The sequence below is a fragment of the Panthera pardus genome, unplaced genomic scaffold, assembly GCF_024362965.1.
Source record: "Panthera pardus isolate Hobbes unplaced genomic scaffold, ASM2436296v1 HiC_scaffold_17, whole genome shotgun sequence".
Classification (NCBI taxonomy): domain Eukaryota; kingdom Metazoa; phylum Chordata; class Mammalia; order Carnivora; family Felidae; genus Panthera; species Panthera pardus.
In genome coordinates this window covers 36688794-36707931 of record NW_026526732.1, presented here as the reverse complement: position 1 = coordinate 36707931, position 19138 = coordinate 36688794, and the positions used below count along the sequence as shown (strand labels likewise).

General features: G+C 34.5%; 1 protein-coding gene across 2 annotated transcripts in view; it reads right to left on the bottom strand.

Moving 5' to 3' along the window:
* The window catches only part of THEMIS (thymocyte selection associated), a 186644-nt gene that overhangs the window by 129734 nt on the left and 37772 nt on the right, over positions 1 to 19138 (bottom strand). For both annotated transcript variants that reach the window (XM_053904512.1, XM_019418293.2), the window contains exon 2: positions 14163 to 14321. In XM_053904512.1, the coding sequence (XP_053760487.1) occupies positions 14163 to 14321 (159 nt within the window). The remainder of the gene's footprint in view (positions 1 to 14162; positions 14322 to 19138) is intronic.

Sequence of the window (19138 nt, the reverse complement as noted above, 5' to 3'; positions counted from 1 at the left end):
GAGAGAGAAAGAGAGAGAGAAACAGAGTGTGAGTGGGGGAGGGGCAGAGAGAGAGGGAGACACAGAATCCAAAGCAGGCTCCAGACTCAGCTGCCCACACAGAGCCTGACACGGGCTCAAACTCACAAACTGTGAAATCAAGACCTGAGCTGAAGTCGGACGATTAACCGACTGAGCCACCCAGGCACCCCGAGTAGAGCATCTTTATTAACAAAGAAATACTCTTCATGGGCATCCTTGCCAAGGGTATGATCATCCTCATCAAAACTTTTAAATTACAATGAGAAATTAAGGATCTGTGTTAACATACTTTATCATAGTAGGGTAGATGATGGCAGCAAGTATGATAGAATAAGGACCTCTGAAAATTATCTCCTCCTTTATAAAAGCAATGGAGTAACTGGGTAAAAAAACAAATGGTCAGAATTAATTTTTTCAAGAACTTTGTAAATTAGCCAAAGGATTACAGCAATCTGGGGAGCATGTATTGAAGAAAAAAATGGCTGAATCTTGGTTAAAAACAGCAAACTTTGTGACAATTTAACTTGCAGTATTCCACCCTCCCCATCCCTTTCAAATTCATAGTGAAACTAACAGCTTGCAATCATAGCAAAACCCCCAGTGCAGCAGTCACAAGAGAGGGCAGAAAGGAGCTGGAAATCTTTCAGAGTTCATTCTCAGGGAATTGTTATTTTTTGACATGTCTGGTGACTACCTGGAAGATTCTACTTGCAACATTGTCTTTATTTGATCTCATTTTGAGCTCACTCAGTGGGAAAAGACTTTTCCTAGGGATCATGTGTCAAAAACAATAAGAGATAATTATTTAATTTTTGTGACTGCCTGCGGTGATGTGTAACAGTTGGGGAAAAAATAGGCTAACCAAAAAAGTTTAAAGGGAAAAGCTGAGAAATAAGATGTCAAAAAAGTGTTGAAAAGTTCTAATATAGTCCTCGTAATCTAGAAAACCACATACATGTGTAGGACTGTATGGATGTTTAAGAAAGACCTGAGAAAGTCCTCAGCTCTCAAACCCAGCTGACTTTGAGGCTCTACATGAGCAAACAAACAAGAGTTTTTACCTGCCTGATTGAGTGTAGAAGGCATGCCCCCAAATGAACACTGAGCCCCTCAAAAAGGACTGGGAGAACTCCTGTTTCCAGTTGTTTAAGGAAATCTCTGTCCAGGCATTAGTTGCCCACCAAGCTAACTGAGCAGAGACTCAGTGGCTCCACATGACAAAGAACACAGACTTCACATATATAGTTCAAAAAAATCATTCAACAACCAGCAATAACAAAACACCCTAAGGAGGGGAGAAAATTCAATTTCTAGAGTTGCCAAATTATATTGTTTAAAATATCCAACTTTCAAAACAAACTATGAAACAGGCAAAGGAACAAGAAAGTGTGACCCATCCACTAGGGGAAAAAAGCAATCAATAATAACTATTCTTGAGGAAGCCCAGACATTAGGTTTCCTAGAGAAAGACTCTAAATAAGCTATTTTAAATGTCTTCAAAAAATAAAGAAAACTATGTCTAAAGAACTAAAAAGGAAGTATTAAAATGAAGTCTTACCAAATAGGGAATATAAATAAAATTTTAAGATGGTCAGTTGAGATTATTCATTCTGAGAAACAAAAATAAAAAAGTACAAAAAGAAATTAACAGAGTCTCAAAGACATAGGGACAGCATCAAGCATATAAATATGTGAATAATGTGTGTTCCAGAAGAAGAAGAGAAAGACATCAAAAGACTATTTAAAGAAATAATGACCAAAACCTCAAAAATTTGATGAAAAACATTAATCTACACATTCAAAAACTCAACACATTCCAAATAGGATAAACTTGAAGCTTCATGTCATTCTGATCAAGCTATTGAAAACCAAAGACAAATAGAGAATTTTGGAAACAGCAGAACAGAAAAGACTCATCAAGTATATGGATTTTTTCAATAAGATTAAAAGTTAATTTCTACTCTGAAACCATGAAGGCCAGAAATCATTGGGATGACATATTTAAAGTATTGAAAAAAAAAGAATTGTGAACCAATTCTGTATACAGAAAATTTATCCTTTAAAAATGAAAGTTACTCAAAAAATTGCAAATAGAAATACCATATGAGCCAACAATTCCACTAGTATTTACCCAAAGAAAATTAAAAACACTAATTTGAAAAGATATGTGCAGCCTATGTTTATTGCAGTATTATTGACAATAGCCAAGATATGGAAGCAACCTAAGAGTTCATCAACAGATGAATGGACAAAGCAGATATCTGTGTGTGTGTGTGTGTGTGTGTGTGTGTATGTGTATGAATATTATGCAGCCATAAAGAGAATGAAATTGTGCCATTTGCACAACATGTATGGACCTAGAGGATATTATGCCAAGTGAAATAAATCAGATTGAGAAAGACAGATACTATATGAGGTAACTCATACGTGGAATCTAAAAAACAAACAAACAAAAAGCAGAATCAGGCCCATAAATACAGAGAACAAACTGATGGTTGCCAGCGCGGACGCGTGTGAGGAGATGGGTAAAATGGGTGAAGCGGAGTGGGAGATACAGGTTTCCAGATATGGAATAAATATGTCACAGGAATAAAAGGCACAGCATAAGGAACATAATCAGTGATATTGTAATAGTGTTGTATGACAACAAATGGTACCTACACTTGCGGTGAGCATAGCATAATGTATGAAATTGTGGAGTCACACTACACTGTGCACCAGGAAGTGATGTCACATTGTGTGCTAACTACACTTAAATAAAGAAATAAATAAATAGGAAATTAGGACATCTCCAGATAACAAAAACTGAGAGAATTTATTACTATCAAAACTGCCACACAAGAAATCTTAAAGGGAATCCTTCAGGCTGGAGGATATAAGACAGTAACTTTATTCTGGGTCAAGAAATAAAAAGTACTAGTAAAAGTAGCTATCAGTGTAAAAATAAAATAAAGTTTAAGTGTATTTATTTTCAAATATTTTTCCTATCTAATTTAAAAGGCAATTGCATAAAGAATAATCATAAATCTATGTTGGTGGGCACATAATGTATAAACACATAATTTTCATGATAATAGCAATTAGAAAGATAGGGTAGGGAATAGAACTACAAAGGAGTCCAATTTTACATATTATTAAAATTAAATTAGTTAATCCAAACTAGATTGTTATAAATTAAGACATTAAATGTAATCCCTAAGCAACCACTAAAAAAAATAACTAAAAAAAAAAAAACCAAAACAACAACAACAACAAAAATATATATATAGGAAAAAAACATTGGGCTTCTGGTTTCTGGCCTTGGATATAAAAAGTTTTCAAGCTGCCACTCTGCCCAGCAAAAAGTAAAAAACCAAACAAACTGAAAAATCAGCAACTATTCTTGGATTCATTAGAGAAGTGAGGTCAGAGGATAAACCAATGCCTCCAGAATTGAAGAGACAGATAGGCAAGCACAGAGAACCACAACTTACCAGAGAAGAAACCTCGATATGAACCAATACCAGACTAGAAAAATATGAAGTATAATTGCTAGACGCTCTGAATGGACAAGTCTGAGAGAAAAAGCTCCAGAGTCCCAATCATGGGGAAGCTCTCATAATTTTGTAAGTTCTACCTCTAGGAATTTGACCAGGCTTTCACAGTAAATATCAGAGAAAAATCTCCTAATGCTTCTGGCAGGGGGAGAGGAAAAAAAAATTCAAAATAGTCAGAATATTCTGTTCTTCTTAATAAGGCTTGCCCTTAAGAGACACGATTGGTGTTTTATTAGGACTAACTGACCTGGGGGGAAGGAAAATATACAACTAACACCCCCTCTAGCCTTCCATTTAGAGAAAATATGCAACTAAAACCCACTCCAGTCTTTCTATTTGAGGAAATGGAAATACCCAGATCTAGCCTGTTCTAGGCTTCCACATGTGAGAAGGGCAATACCCAACTCTACTGTAGCCACCCTTTCCCACATAAAGAGTGGGGAACAAGATTGAGAAGCACTTGTGCAGCTCATAGTTCAGAGGCACAGGTCTATAAAAATACTGAGACCTAATCATAGGACCATAGAATGCTTCCCCTCCTACCACACCTTACTGTTACATTACTAAAGTCCTATTAACTATGGTTTCTTTCTATGCAGTACATCATGTCTGGCTATCAAGAAAAAATTATAAAGCATACTAAAAGGCAAAAAAGACAATTGAAGAGACACAGCAAGCTGCAGAATCAGACTCAGATATGGCAGGGATGTTGGGATAATCAGACCAGGAATTTAAAACAATTATGATTAATATGCTAGGGCCTAAATAGATAATGTAGAAAAGGTGGGCAATGTAAGTAGAAATAGAGAAGCCTAAGAAAGAACCAAAATTAAGTGCTAAAGTTCAAAATCACTATAACAGAAATAAAGAATGTCTTTGATGGGCTCATTAGTAGACTGGACATAGCTGAAGAAAGAATCTCTCAGCTTGAGAATATATTAATACAAACTTCCAAAACATAAAAGCAAAGCAAAAACAAAAACACATAACAGAATATCTAAGTACTGTGGAACAACAAAAGGTGTACCATCTATATAACAGGAATACCAGAAGGAAAAGAAAGAGAAATAAGAACAGAAGAAATATTTGAAGCAATGCCTGAGAATTTCACCAAATTAATGTCACACAACAAACCACAGATCCAGGAAGCTGGGGAAAAACGAAACTGGATAAATGAAAACAAGGAAACAAACAACCCCAACTACATAGGAATATTATATTTAAATTGCAGAAAATCAAAGATAAAGAAAACATCATGAAAGAAACCACAGGAATAAAACTCCTTACATACAGATGAACAAAGAATTACATCCAAATACTCAGACATCATGCAAGCACAAGAGTAGAGTGAAATATTTAAAGTGCTAAGAAAGAAAAAATCAACCTAGAATTCTGTACCCTGACAAATTATCCTTCAAATGTGAAGGAGAATTAAGGACTTTCTCAGACAAATGACAACTGGGAATTTGTTGCCAGTAGACCTGCTTTGCAAGAAATGTAAAAAGAAGTTCTTCAGAGAAAAGAAAAATTATACAGGTCAGAAACTTGGATCTACATAAAGAAAAGAAGAATATCAGAGAAGGAATAAGTGAGGGTAAAATAAAAACTTTTATTTTCTCATTATTAATTGATCTAACAGATAAAAAGCTTATAATAATAATATCAGCAATGTATTTAATTATGTATGCTTAGGTATAAGTATATGCTTATGTATGCTTATGTATAAGTGAAATGAATCACAGCAATGATACAAGGGACAAGAGGAATGAATTAGGAATATTTTGTTATGACAAAGTATTTATAATACATGTGAAGGAATATGGTGTTATTTGAAAGTAGACTTGGATTAGTTGTAAATTTATATTTCAAATCATACAGCAAACACTAATAAAAGTTTTAAGTATAATAAGTATAATGGATATGCTAAGAAAGGAGAGAAAATGGAATCATACAAAATGCTCAATTAAACCACAAAAAGAGAATGTATGGAAGACAAAAATAGGAAAAAAGAACAAAGGCAATAAAAAGAAAACAGTAACAAATACTGCAGACATTAATGCAACTATAGTTGACCCTTGAACAACATGGGTTTGAAATGTGCAGTTCCATTTATACACAGATTTTTTTTTAAGTACAGTAATAAAATATACATTATTTTCCTTGTGATTTTCTTAATAGCAATTTATTTTGTCTAGCTTACTTTATTGTAATAATACAGTATATAATACATATAACCTACAAAATATGTGTTAATAAACTATGTTCTTGGTAAGGGTTCCAGCCAACTGTAGGCTATTAGTAGTTAAGTTCTGGGGGAGCCAAAAGTTATATGCAGATTTTCAGCTGTGTGGGGGAATTTTGCTCCTAACCTCTACATTGTTCAAGGGTCACCTGGATAGCAATAATCATTTTTAATGTCAATGGTCTAAATACATCAACTAAGAGACAGAGATTATCAGAGTCAATCAAATGACAAGACCCAACTATATATTTTCTATATGAAATCCATTTTAGGGGCACCTGGGTGGCTCAGTCGGTTGAGCGTCTGATTTTGGCCAGGTCATGATCTCATGGTTCATGAGTTCAAGCCCCGCATTGCACTCTGTGCTGACAACTCAGAGCCTGGAGCCTGCTTCAGATTCTGTGTCTCCCTCTCTCTGCTCTTCCCCAACTCGTGCTCTGTCTCTCTCTCTCTCAAAAAATGAATAAACATTAAAAAAAAATTAAAAAAAAAAGAAATCCATTTTAAATATAAAGACACATATAGATTAAAGTAAAGAGACAAAGATATACCATGGTAACACTAATCCAAAGAAAGCTGGAGTACCTATATTAATTTCAGACAGAGCAGACTTCAGAGCAAGAAAAGTTATCAGGAATAAAGAGGGGCATTATATAATGATAAAAAGTCACTACTCCAAGAAGCCATAACAATCCTTAATGTGTATATGCCTGTGCAAAAAAGTGTCAAAATATGTGAAGCAAAAACTAGGAGAACTACATGCAAAAATAGATTAATCTAATTCATAGTTGGCAACTTTAACACCCTTATATTAGAAATGGATAAATCCAACAGGTAGAAAAAAGTAAGGACATAGTTGAGCTCAACAGCACCATCAATCAGTGGATATAACTGACATCTATAGACACTTATCCAACAGCAAATTACACATTCCTTTCCATCTCACATGAAACATTCACAAACATAGACCACATTCTGGGCAATAAAACATCTTGACAAATTTCTAAAAATAGAATCATACAATAGATGCTCTGAAACCAGAGTGGTTTAAAATAGAATCAATAACAGAAAGATAACTACGCCCACCCCTGTAATAAATAACACTTGGCGGGGGGCGCCTGGGTGGCTCAGTCGGTTAAGCATCCAACTTCGGCTCAGGTCATGATCTCAGGGTCCGTGAGTTCGAGCCCCACGTCGGGCTCTGTGCTGACAGCTCAGAGCCTGGAGCCGTTTCAGATTCTGTGTCTCCCTCGCTCTCTGCCCCTCCCCTGTTCATGCTCTGTCTCTCTCTGTCTCAAAAATAAATAAACGTTAAAAAAAAAATTTTTTTTTTAAATAACACTTGGGGTCAAAGAAAACAATTCTCAAGAGAAATTTTAAAATATTTTTAACTAAATAAAAATGAAAATAACAACTTATCAACTGTGACATGAAGTGAAAGTACTGCTTAGAAGGAGACTGAATTAAATGAATATACTAGAAAAGAGGAAAGATCTAAAAATCAGTCTCTAAGCTTCCACCTTAGAAAACTGGAAGAAAGAAAAACAAATTAAACTCAATTAAGCAGGAGAAAAGAAATAATAAAAGTTAAAGGAAAAATCAATTAAGATGGAAAAGAAGAAATCAATAGGAAAAAATCAACAAAAATACAAGCTTTTTCTTTGGAAATGTCAATAAAATAGATAAGTCTCTAGCCAGGTTAAAAAAAGAAAGAAAGAAAAGATACAAATTACTAAAGTCAGAAATAAAAGAGAAGACATCATGGACATTAAAAGGATAATAAAATAATATTATGATCAACAACTCTATGCCCCAAATTTGATAACCTACATGAAATGGACCAATTCCTTGAAAGACACAATCTACCAAAATTCACACAAGAAGAAACAGACAATTTAAATGGCCTATGTCTATTAGTGAAAGTGAATCAATAATTAATAACCTCCCCAAACAGAAAGCACCAGGACTAAACAGGTTCAATGGTGAATTCTACCAAACATTTAAAGAAAGAAGTCATAACAATTCTTTACAACATCTTTAGAAGACAGAAGTAAAGGGAATACTCCCTACTTCATTCTTAGAAACCAGCACTACTCTAGTATCAAAACCGGGAGAAGATATAAGAAAAAAACTACATATCAATTTTGCTCATAAATATAGATGCAAAATCTTCAACAAAATATTAGAAAATCAAACCCAACAATTTATAAAAAGAATTATACACCACAATCAAGTGGGATTTATCCTTTTATGCAAAGATGGTTCAACAGCTGAGAGACAATTAATGTAATCCATTACATTATTAGGCTAAGAAGAATATCATATGATCATATCAATAGATGCCAAAAGAAAGTGACAAAAGCCAACATCCATTCAATGTAAAAAGAAAAAACAACAACAACAACAAAAACTCTAAGTAAATTAGAAATGGAGCAAAACTCCCTCAACTCAATAAAGAAAATCTAAAAAAAGCCCAAACCTACTGATAACATAATACTTAAGAAACTAGCTTTCCCACTAAGATCAGGAACAAGGCTAGGATGTCCCTTCTCTCCATTCCTTTTCAACATTGTACCAGAAGTCCTAGCTAATGCAATAAGACAAGGGAAGGAAATAAAAGGTCTATTGATTGGGAAGAACAAAAAAAAACTATGTTCACAGATAATGTGATTGTCTATATATAAAATCTGAAAGAATAGACCAAATTAATAACTGAGTGTAGCAAGATTGTAGGATAACAAGTTAATATGCAAAAACCAATCACTTTCTTATATACTAGTAATGAACAAGTGGATTTTAAAATAAAAACAGTTAGGGGCCTCAGGGTGGCTCAGTTGGTTAAGCATCTGTCTATTGACTCCAGTTCAGGTCATGATCTCACAGTTTGTGAGTTTGAGCCCTGTGTCTGTGCTGTCAACACAGAGCCTGCTTGATATTCTCTGTCTCCCTATTTCTCCCTGCCCCTCCCCTGCTCATTCTCTCTCTCTCTCTCTCTCTCTCTCTCTCTGTCAAAAATAAATAAACATTAAACAATAAATATAAAATTAAATTAAATAAGTAAAATAAAATAAATACACTCAAACAATGCTTGACAAAGGAGTAAAAGCAGTACAATGCAGTAAAGAAATGTGTTTCATTAAATGGTGCTGGAACAACTGGACATCCAAATAAAAAAAAAATCTGGACACAGATCTTACACTGTTCACACACAAAAAAACTCAACATGGATCATAAACCTAAACATAAAATGCAAATCTATAAAACTTTGAGGAAATCAGGGCACCTGGGTGGATCAATTGGTTAAGCATTTGACTCTTGATATCAGCTCAGGTCATGATCTCATGGTTCATGGGTATGAGCCCAGCATCAGGCTCTGTACTGACAGTGTGGAACCTGCTTGGGATTCTCTCCCTCTCACTGTCTCTCTGCCCTTCCCCTGCTCTCTCTCTCTCTGTACCTCTCTCTCTCTCTCAAAATAAATGAACTTTGAAAATTTTTTTAAAAAAACAAAACTTTGAGAAAATCTAGGTGACCTTGAATTTGATGATGACTTTTTAGTTATGACACCAAAGACAATGTAGCAAAGAAATAACTAGCAAGCCAGGCTCCTGTTTTTTAAAAAAAAAACAGTTCTTCTCTGTAATTGATGCTGCCAAAAGAATGAGAAGACAAGCCACAAAATGGAAGAAAATATCTGAAAAAGGACTTGTATCCAAAAACTCTTAAAACTCAACAATAAGGAAACAAAAAACCTGATTTAAAAAGTGGGCAAAACTCTGAACAGACATTTCACACAAGAATATATACAGATGGCAAATAAGCATGTGAAAAGATGCTCCACATCATATGTCATTAAGGAATTGAGAATTAAAACAATGATGAGATATCAAAGGTATACACACACACACACACACACACACACACACCAGAATAGCCAAAATTCAAAACATTGACCACACAAAATACTGATGAGGATGTGCAACACCAGAAACTCCTGTTCACTGCTGGTGGAAATGCAAGATGGTATAGCCATTTCAGAAGACAGTTAGCAGGGTTTTTTTTAAACTAAATATATTCTTACCATATGGTCCAGCAATTATGTTTCTAGGTACTTAACCAAACAAGCTGAAAACTTATCCATGCAATCACCTCCGCATGAATGTTATAGCAGCCTTATTTATAATTGCCAAAACTAAAAACAACCAAGTTGTTCTTCAGTAGGTAAATAGCTAAATAAATTGTGGCACATCTAGACAATGAAATATTCAGCATTAAAAAGAAATGAGCTATAAACCACAAAAATATTTTATGGTATTTTGATATTGGGGAAGCCATGCCTATTTGGAGGCAGCTATCATATGAAAAATCTCTGTACCTTCTGCTCAGTTTTGCTATGAACCTAAAACTCCTGTATAAAATAGAGTTTTAATTTAAAAAAAAGGGGTGGGGGATATAAAATGGTGCACTAGAGGGGTGCCTGTTTGGCTTAGTTCCTAGAGAGTGTGATTCTTGATCTCAGGGTTGTGGGTTCAAGCCCCACATTAAGTGTAGAGGTGACTTAAAAAACTAAAATCTTTAAAAAAAGGTACATTAGAAAACATCTATTTAACAAAAAACACAAAAAGCCTCAGACATATGGAAAACAAATAGCAAAATGGTAGACGTAAGTCCTACTTTATCAGTAATTACATTAAGTATAAATGGATTTAACATTCCAATTAAAAGGCAGAGATTGGCAGAACAGATTAAAAACATCATCTAACTGTTTGCTGCCCATAAGAAACATACTTTAAATTCAGAGACACAAATGGTCTGAAAGTTAAAGAATATAATATAGATCATGTAAATAGTAACCAAAAGAGAACTGTAGTAACCACATTAAAATCAGATAAAAACAAACTTTGGAACAAAAATTTTACTAGAGACAAAGAAGAATACTATATAATAATAAAAGTGTCATTTCATCAAGAAGAATAACAATTATAAGCACATATACACCTAACATCATAGCCCAAGAATACATGAAGCAAAAGTTGACAGTAATAGTTGAAAACTTCAAGAGTAGTTGGAACTTTCAATAATAGAAACATCTAGGCAGAAGATTCTTAAGGAAATAGAAGACTTGAACAGCACTACAAACCAACAGTCATCTGTAGAGCACTCCACTGAACAGCAAAATACTCCTTCTTCTCAAGTGCACATGTAACCTTCTCCAGGGTAGGCCATGTGTTAAGCCATAAAACAAGCCTCAAAAAATTTAAGAGGATTGAAACCACAGAAAGTATGTCTTCTGACCACAATAGAATGCAATTAGAAAACAATAACAAAAGGAAATTTAGGAAATTGCCAAATAAGAAAGGATGTTTAAAATATATATTAAAATATTTTCTGAGTTTAATTTCTGAGAGTTTAAATTGAGTTTTAAATAGAGTACAAACAAAGAGATGTTTCTATTGAAATTAATTTAAAAAATATTAGTGGCCTTAATTTCTCTTTCTCCCTAGAGCTGATGTACCAAAAATACTCCTATATCTGTGTAGGAGTATCATCAGCTAGGAGTCCTCTTTAAAAGAAAGTATATCATCACCAATCACTTTACCTTTCCATTTTAGCCCTGATTGTTACATTAAAGCTAGTTTTTTAAATAAATATTTTTTAGAAACTTAAAAAAGAATTTTAACATTTATTTTTGAGAGAGACAGACAGACAGAGAGTGAGTGGGGGAGGGGCAAAAGAGAGGGAGAAACAGAATTTGAAGCAGGTTGTAGGCTCCGAGCTGTTAGTACATGGGCACAACGTGGGGCTTGAACCCATGAACCATGAGATCATGACCTGAGCTGAAGTCTGATGCTTAACTGACTGAGCTACCCCTGCGCCCCTGTAGGTAAATATTTTTAATTGTTGCTCAGTTGATGCAAGCCTATCATATAAATTGAAAACTCAAAAAGATATTCTAAATAGCAACTCCCCAAATTAAACTCTTAATCAAAAGGTAAGTGATTTTGTGGGAAATCAGCTCTGTAGATATTGGATTTGCCAATCTCTATAATCATGTAAACTAATTACCTATCATAAATATTACATTTAAATATAATAAATAATAATATATAAAATATATATATTCCCAAAAATTAGGTGTTTTCACTACTCTAATAAGAAACAATCTTTCTACTAGAAAGTCATTATAACTTACTAAATATTTATTATATACATCTTCTCCTAAACACTGTGGGGATTATACCAATAAAGAGATTCAGATTCTGTTGTCAGCAATGTTGTAATCTACGAAGCAGTTGGTTCTCATAAGACAAGCACACAAATAATTTCAATTACATTCAAAATGTGATAAATGCAATGATTAAGGCATAAAAGAGTAAAGTGATTCAAAAAGGAAATTATTACATCCAATTAGAATACTTAGGAAAAACTTCTTATAAAGCAATGGTTGGCAACCTTAACTGCTCATTATTATCACCCTGGTAGCTTTAGGAAACTCTGGTAACCAGACTTCACTACAGACTATCAGGGAAGTGGCCTAAGCATCAGAATATTTTAAATCTCCCTAGGTGATTGCAATGTGCAGCCAAGTTAGAGGACCATTGTTATAAAGGATGGGGGTAGGAAGGAGTAAATAGAACTGAACGATGGGTAAGATTTCAGTTGAAAGGAAGAAGATACTGGAGAACGTGGAAGAATCTTCTCCTCATATGACTGATTATTTTCAGTTTTCAAATCAGAGCCCAAGTATAATATTCTTTCAAATGCTCTGAAAAACTTCACTCCACTGATGATAGTAATAATAATGGTAATAAAAGCTGACACATTTTTATAGCCCTTGCTATATGACAAGTATCATTCTAAGCACTTCAAATATATTTCAAAATTTAATCTTCCCTCAAACACTAGGAGATAGAATTATTATTCCCATTTTTCATGAGAGGAGAGTAAATAACTTGGCAAGGTTATACAGCTAACAAGTAGCAGAACTAGAATTCAGATATAATGACTTCAAAATCCATGTTGAAACATGGCCAACAGGAGCTAGATGTTCCTTATCAAGACTCTCATGGAATCCAGGCATATTTCAATCACACCATGAATCACATCATATTGTAAATGTTTACTAGATTTCTCTCCTCAGCTCATCATTTATTCATTCATTCATGCATTCAATAAACAACTACTGGAAATGTGCTTGGTACTAGATATACAAAGTCATATATGTGATATTTTATCTGTCCAGAAGTTTTAGTCTAGAGGAGAGTTCAGCAAACTACAGTTCACAGGCCAAACTCTGCTGGACATCTGTTTTTAAAATTTATTTCTTATTGAACCACAGCATGTCCATTGGTTTATGTACCACCTATAGCTTCTTTCATGTTACAGGATCAGAGTGCAATAGTTGTGAGGGAGACCATCTGGTGGCAAAGTCTAAAATATTTACTATCTGTTTTCTTATAAAAAAAAAAAAAAAACTTTTGCCAACCCCTGGTCTAGAGAATAAGGCAAATAAGAAAATCATCAACAGGGGCACCTGGGTGGCTTAGCTAGTTGTGTGTCCAACTCTTGATTTCAGCTCAGATCATGATACCAGGGATGTAGGACTGAGCCCCAAGTCGAGCTCCATGCTAAGCATGGAGCCTGCTTAAGATTCTCTCTCTCTCTCCCTCGCCCCTTCCTCTCTCTTTCTCTAAAATAATGAAAAAAAAAAATTTAAGAAAATCATCAGTGACTATCCAATAAGGTACATGTTATTGGTGACCAAGATATTATGGGAATATAAAATATATCTAGAGTAAGTTACATATATAACAGAATATTATTCATTATTATGAATATTGGAATAATGGAATAATATTACGGCTGAATATTTTCAGCCCTAATAAAGGATGGAATCTTACCATTTGCAACAACATGGATGGACCTAGAGAGTATAATGCTAAGTGAAATAAGTCAAAGAAAGACAAATACCATGACTTCACTCATACGTGGAATTTCAAAAACAAAACAAATGAAACAAAGAAAAAAGACACAAATTAAAAAAAAAAAAAAAAAGACTCTTACTACAGAGAAAAACCAATGATTACCATAGAGGAGGTGGGTGGGAGACTGGATTAAACAGAAGGGGATTAAGAGCACACTTATCAAGATGAGCCCTGAGTAATGTATGGAACTGCTGAGTCACTATATTGTACATCTGAAACTCATATAACACTGTATGGAAAAAAAAAATTCTAATTTTTTCACCCACTTCCCTAGAGTGGAAAAAAAAAGCTACCACTTTGTATTGTTTTCAACTGTATAGATGTATATATCTATTAACAATAGTTTTACAAATATGAAATCATTGCAATTTACTGTACCTGGAAAATTCATAGGCAGCTCAAATGGTTGTGGACGTTCACAACCCTCGATGTGCTCACAAATTTCAGCTATGATCTTCTTAATTTTGAGACCAATAATTTTAATTACTTCTCCTGTTGATAAACAGCATTCATTTCCAAACATTTCATAAATGGAACCTAGAAAAAAGGAAGAGTTGAAACAGCTTTAAAAAAAAAGAAATAAGGAAGAACATAGCAAGAGTCTAAAGCCTCATCTAAAGTGTTTTTATTCAGTTCCTCTCCTAGCTACCTACTTACTAAATAGGAATTTAATCAAGCTTGGCAAAATGTACAGCATGTACCAAGAAAAATATTAGATTTTCACTTCATGCACTGGGCAAAGTATAAACAACCTTATTTTTGTTATTATTGTAAATTAGATTTATGGTTTCCTCAGCACCTTTAGCTCATCATTTCAAGGTCAAACTACAAACATGTCTTCCCTCGCTGGGATTTATGATCTATTTTTGCTGGGTCACAGAATTAAGCTCCTGTGAGTCAACAATGATCTAAGTATGTATTACAAACAAGGTTGTATTACAATCCAAGATCCAAAGATAGAAGGTCTGCACAACAGGGCCTTATATTAAGAGCATCCTATCTACTTATTAAACCTGTTTCTCTTCATCCTTGTGAATATAAGATTTTTTGTCCATCTAATCTCTTGATTTTTGACAAGCTGGAAACATCTCTTGATATCTTAATGGCAATAGGGGGCAGACCAGCCCAGATAAACTGAAAAGCTTCACTGTAGTTCAGAATTTCAGTCTCTTTCCTAATAAACCTTTTATCATAGATACTAAAGTTAAGCTTTCCATCCATTTATTTTCCTTTTATCTCCTGATGGAAGGAAAGCGAGCAGTGAAATAACCAGAACATGAACAACAGGAAAGAGAAGAGGCAAAAATGTCTGGATAATCTACCCCAAGTAAAAAGGGAAACAACTCGAAAACTACATCTCTGAGGTATTATTACTTTACACCTGAACAGTAAATGAAAGGCTGATGTAAAAAAATTACAGAACTGTGGGGATTTAAACATATCAAATTTTCCCTACCTCCAATATGATTTATATCCTCTTTACCATACTAAAATGTGAACAATATGAGTACAAGATTTCAGGTTGGTTGGTTTGCTTTCTGAATTCTTCTTTATTGAATCCCCTCCTCATAGAATCTTACTGATATATAGCAGGCACCGAAAACATTTTTGTAGCATCATTGGTTATCCTAAAAGTTATGAAGAGTGGCTTCCAATCTAGCATTAAACAACTCTGCCACTGTAACAGAATGTCAACAGGGAGCAGGGGGGCACACGCGAATTAGAATAATTTAAGGAGATTTTAACAAAGGGGCAATTTACACAGAGGCACAGACAGTTCTGGGCAACGCAAGAAAATAAATATCCTGACCTCACTCTTCTCCCTCCGTCTGATCCTCTGCCAGGGTACCCTTCTTTGGCCAAAGTCAGCCAGAAGCCAGAGGACAAGGAAGCTGCTGATGCTGCCACAGAAGTCAGCCTCCAAGGTAGAAAGTGGAAATGCGAGTCCAGCACACCATCCTTACTGTTCAGTATTTAATGAGGACCATTTTTGCAAATATGCTAGTATATCTGCTCCTCAAGTCCTGAGTATGTACTTTCATAACTCCCCTTTTTTCTCATACTATTCCCTTACTATGTATGTGTTCACAACGTTCATTCACTCCCAAACATAGTTTGTTAGCTGTCTCAAATCTTTCGCGGAACAATTGGAATATTTTAAAAAAATAATACCAAATATATAGTGATATTTTCCTCCAATGAACTCAGAACAGCTATTTTTTATGATCCTCATTTGGCACTTAATCATATACTAACATTTTATATCTTCAGTATTATCTCATTCTGTACTTACCTTTTTATGACTTTAGTTTGTATTACGCTCCATTCAAACCTCATGAAAGAAAATGTTGCATTATATTATTGCATAACTACAACACATCCACCACTCTTCCTCATTCACTCAGTAAACTTTAATGAAAACCTACTATGTGTCAGGCATTGTGATTAGTGGTAGGTACCAGAGATAAAATGCATAACCTCTTCCTCCCAAAAAGCACTGCCTTGAAGCAAACAGACAAGTAAGCACACACTACAACATATTATCAGAAAGTTATAACATAGAAAATACAGCACATTGTGGGAGAATATTGGAAGCATTTAATTAAGCAATTACAAGGTAAAGCGATTAGGGAAGGATTCCTGGAGGAGACAACAGCTAAGCTGAGCTTTAAAGGAAACAACAGAAGATGTTGGAGAGACAGTATTTGAAAAGGCACTGAGATGTGAAAGAGTTTGATACATTCTGGAAATTGTAAGTAGTTTGTTAATGTCTCAAATCTAAAGTAAGGAAGGGTAAGAAAGAAGACTAGAAAAGAAAAGGAAGTCCAGATCATGCAGCATCTTTATGACATTACCAATAAACAAAGAAGTCAAAGTCTAATGCAACCTCAAAGTCAGAGAATCTTAATTTTCAGTTATCTGGGTCCAGGATCTGATATCAATTTGATGAGAGGTCATATGTATCTAGGGGCTTGCTATCCAAAGTGTGGTCTACTGTATCACCTGGGAGCTTGTTAGATTCTTGGCCTGACCCCAGAACTGCTGAATCAGAATCTGCATCTTTAACAAGATCTCCAGATGACACATAAATACATTAATGTTTGGGACGCTGTGATCTAGGCCACAAATGTATAACTAAAAAAAGTTCTGTTCTGAGACTGTTCCAAATTAACCAGAAAGGGAAGGACATGCCATACAAAAGCATTCAGTGACACTGAGCTGGAGGACATTGTAAATGGGGACAGGGAAAAAGAAAGATTTTTAGTCAGGAAGTGACATGGTAAGATTTTTCTTTGTCATATGAAATAGAACATGAGCTGAAGTCCGTTAGGCTTAATATTGATGCGATGAGTGTCTAATTATAGATGTAATGTGTATCAGACTGCCTTCTCAAAGGTTCCACTGGAATTCAAAATTAAAAGATGAATTTATGCGAGATTATATATCAATTCACAGGACTAGAAGCCAGAGAATTCTACGAGGAGAAAATTCTAAGAGTATTAGTCACCACACAAAAAGGTTTTGACTCTTCAGGTCTCTTTCCAAGAAGCTCTCCTTTTGAAAAAAAAAAAAAAAAAAAGTCACTTCTTTCAGTCATACAAGGAAAAGAGCCTCATGCAAATACTAATCTTTTATATTTACCTTTAAATATTTGTGACTTTCAATTTTCTCTAATCAAGAATGCCGTTAATTCATTTTTAATAAAGAAAGTGGTTGCTGACACAAAACACTAAAAAGTTATGTCCATGAAAGGTAGCAAGAACGTATGGCAAATCACAAATCCCTGAAACTTGAAGGGTTCCCGTACTCTATTATCATCAACATAATGTCTCCTAAAATATATTTTTCCTCAGTGAAAATGTAAAATGGTTAATTTTTAAAATAGCCAACTTTCATAATCTCAGAATGAGCACATATAACATATGTAATTGCCTTTTAAAAATTTGCTGAGATATGCCTGAACTATGTGTTTATGTATAATACAGATGTAGATATTAAAATAGTTTTCATTTCATTTTAACCATGACATATATTTTGAATATGCAAATCTCGAATCTATTAAATCTTTATAGACTGATTCTTTCCAAGTCAGAGCATATGTATTCAGGATAATGCCAAACATCAGAGGAAGCTGGAACAAAGCAGCCTGTTTTCAGTGATCAAACATTGCCCCTGAAGGCTGTAATGAAAGAGCCATGTGCCTTTGAAATCACCTTCTCTGTAATGCTACTTTGCTCAATAAAAACGACACATTAATATCCTTTTATGAGCTCATCCCTTACTTGACAATCCATATAAGCAATGCTATGATCACATTGGAACAGCCAAAACAATTGGTTCAATAGATTTTCTTCCATTTTGTATACAAAGTTAAAAGCATGTGGCAATCAGGAGAAGGAAACTTACATTATTTAGAGGCTATTTCCCCTTTACTCAAGAGGTACCCATTCTCTCCATTCCCTAATTCCTTCCCCTGCCCTACCAGGTCACTCACTCACCCCTTTACCTCATCAGCCTTTCAAAATTCAACAAAACCTAAAGATTCAGCTCCTATTCATCATCTTCTTCAAAGTCTTTCTTGATTCTTACACCTAGGTGAGAATTATTCTCTCCTCTGTGCTCTAAAGCAGTTTGCATGTATCTCCATTATAGCCCCTATGTGATTATTATCACAGCCCTTATGCGATTATTATCACAGCCTGCTATTGGGATATTATCTTCTACCCACTGATATTATGTATGTTTTAGAATTTATCATGAGTTCCTAGAGAAGTGATAACTCTTAACTATATTTATACCTACCCTCACATTAAACACAACTAGTAACGCAGTTTTTGACACTTAGTAGATCCTTGGTGAATATTGAATTATATATAACTTAGCTTTACTGTCAAGTGACAATAAATTATTGTGAATATAGTAGAAAGAATGAGTAACCAGCATATCATTTGACATATTTAATATCAAATGTACAAGCATATGTGAGATTAACCAGACAAGGCATAGATGGGTAATTCTACAATATGAATCTCTTACTCATTAAGTTTCCTATTTTACCATTAAGTTTACCATCTTTATATTGCTGAACCTGAGGGTGGTGCTCATGAAACAATCTGAGACAGGTGTAGAATTAAAAAATTACATCTGCAAAGTTTGATTGGTATTGTATGACAGTGTATATAGAGCCTTGTCAGATTGGGATTGCCAGTGAAGATGTGTTTTTACTCCTCATAAACAGGTGTGAATATTTTTTCTTTGCTTAAGAATAGTGCAAATTACCAAGAAGAAGCTTTCCCACAAAGGAAACATGTAAGTATGAAAAAATTTTATTAGCAATGTCGTACTTGGTGGTT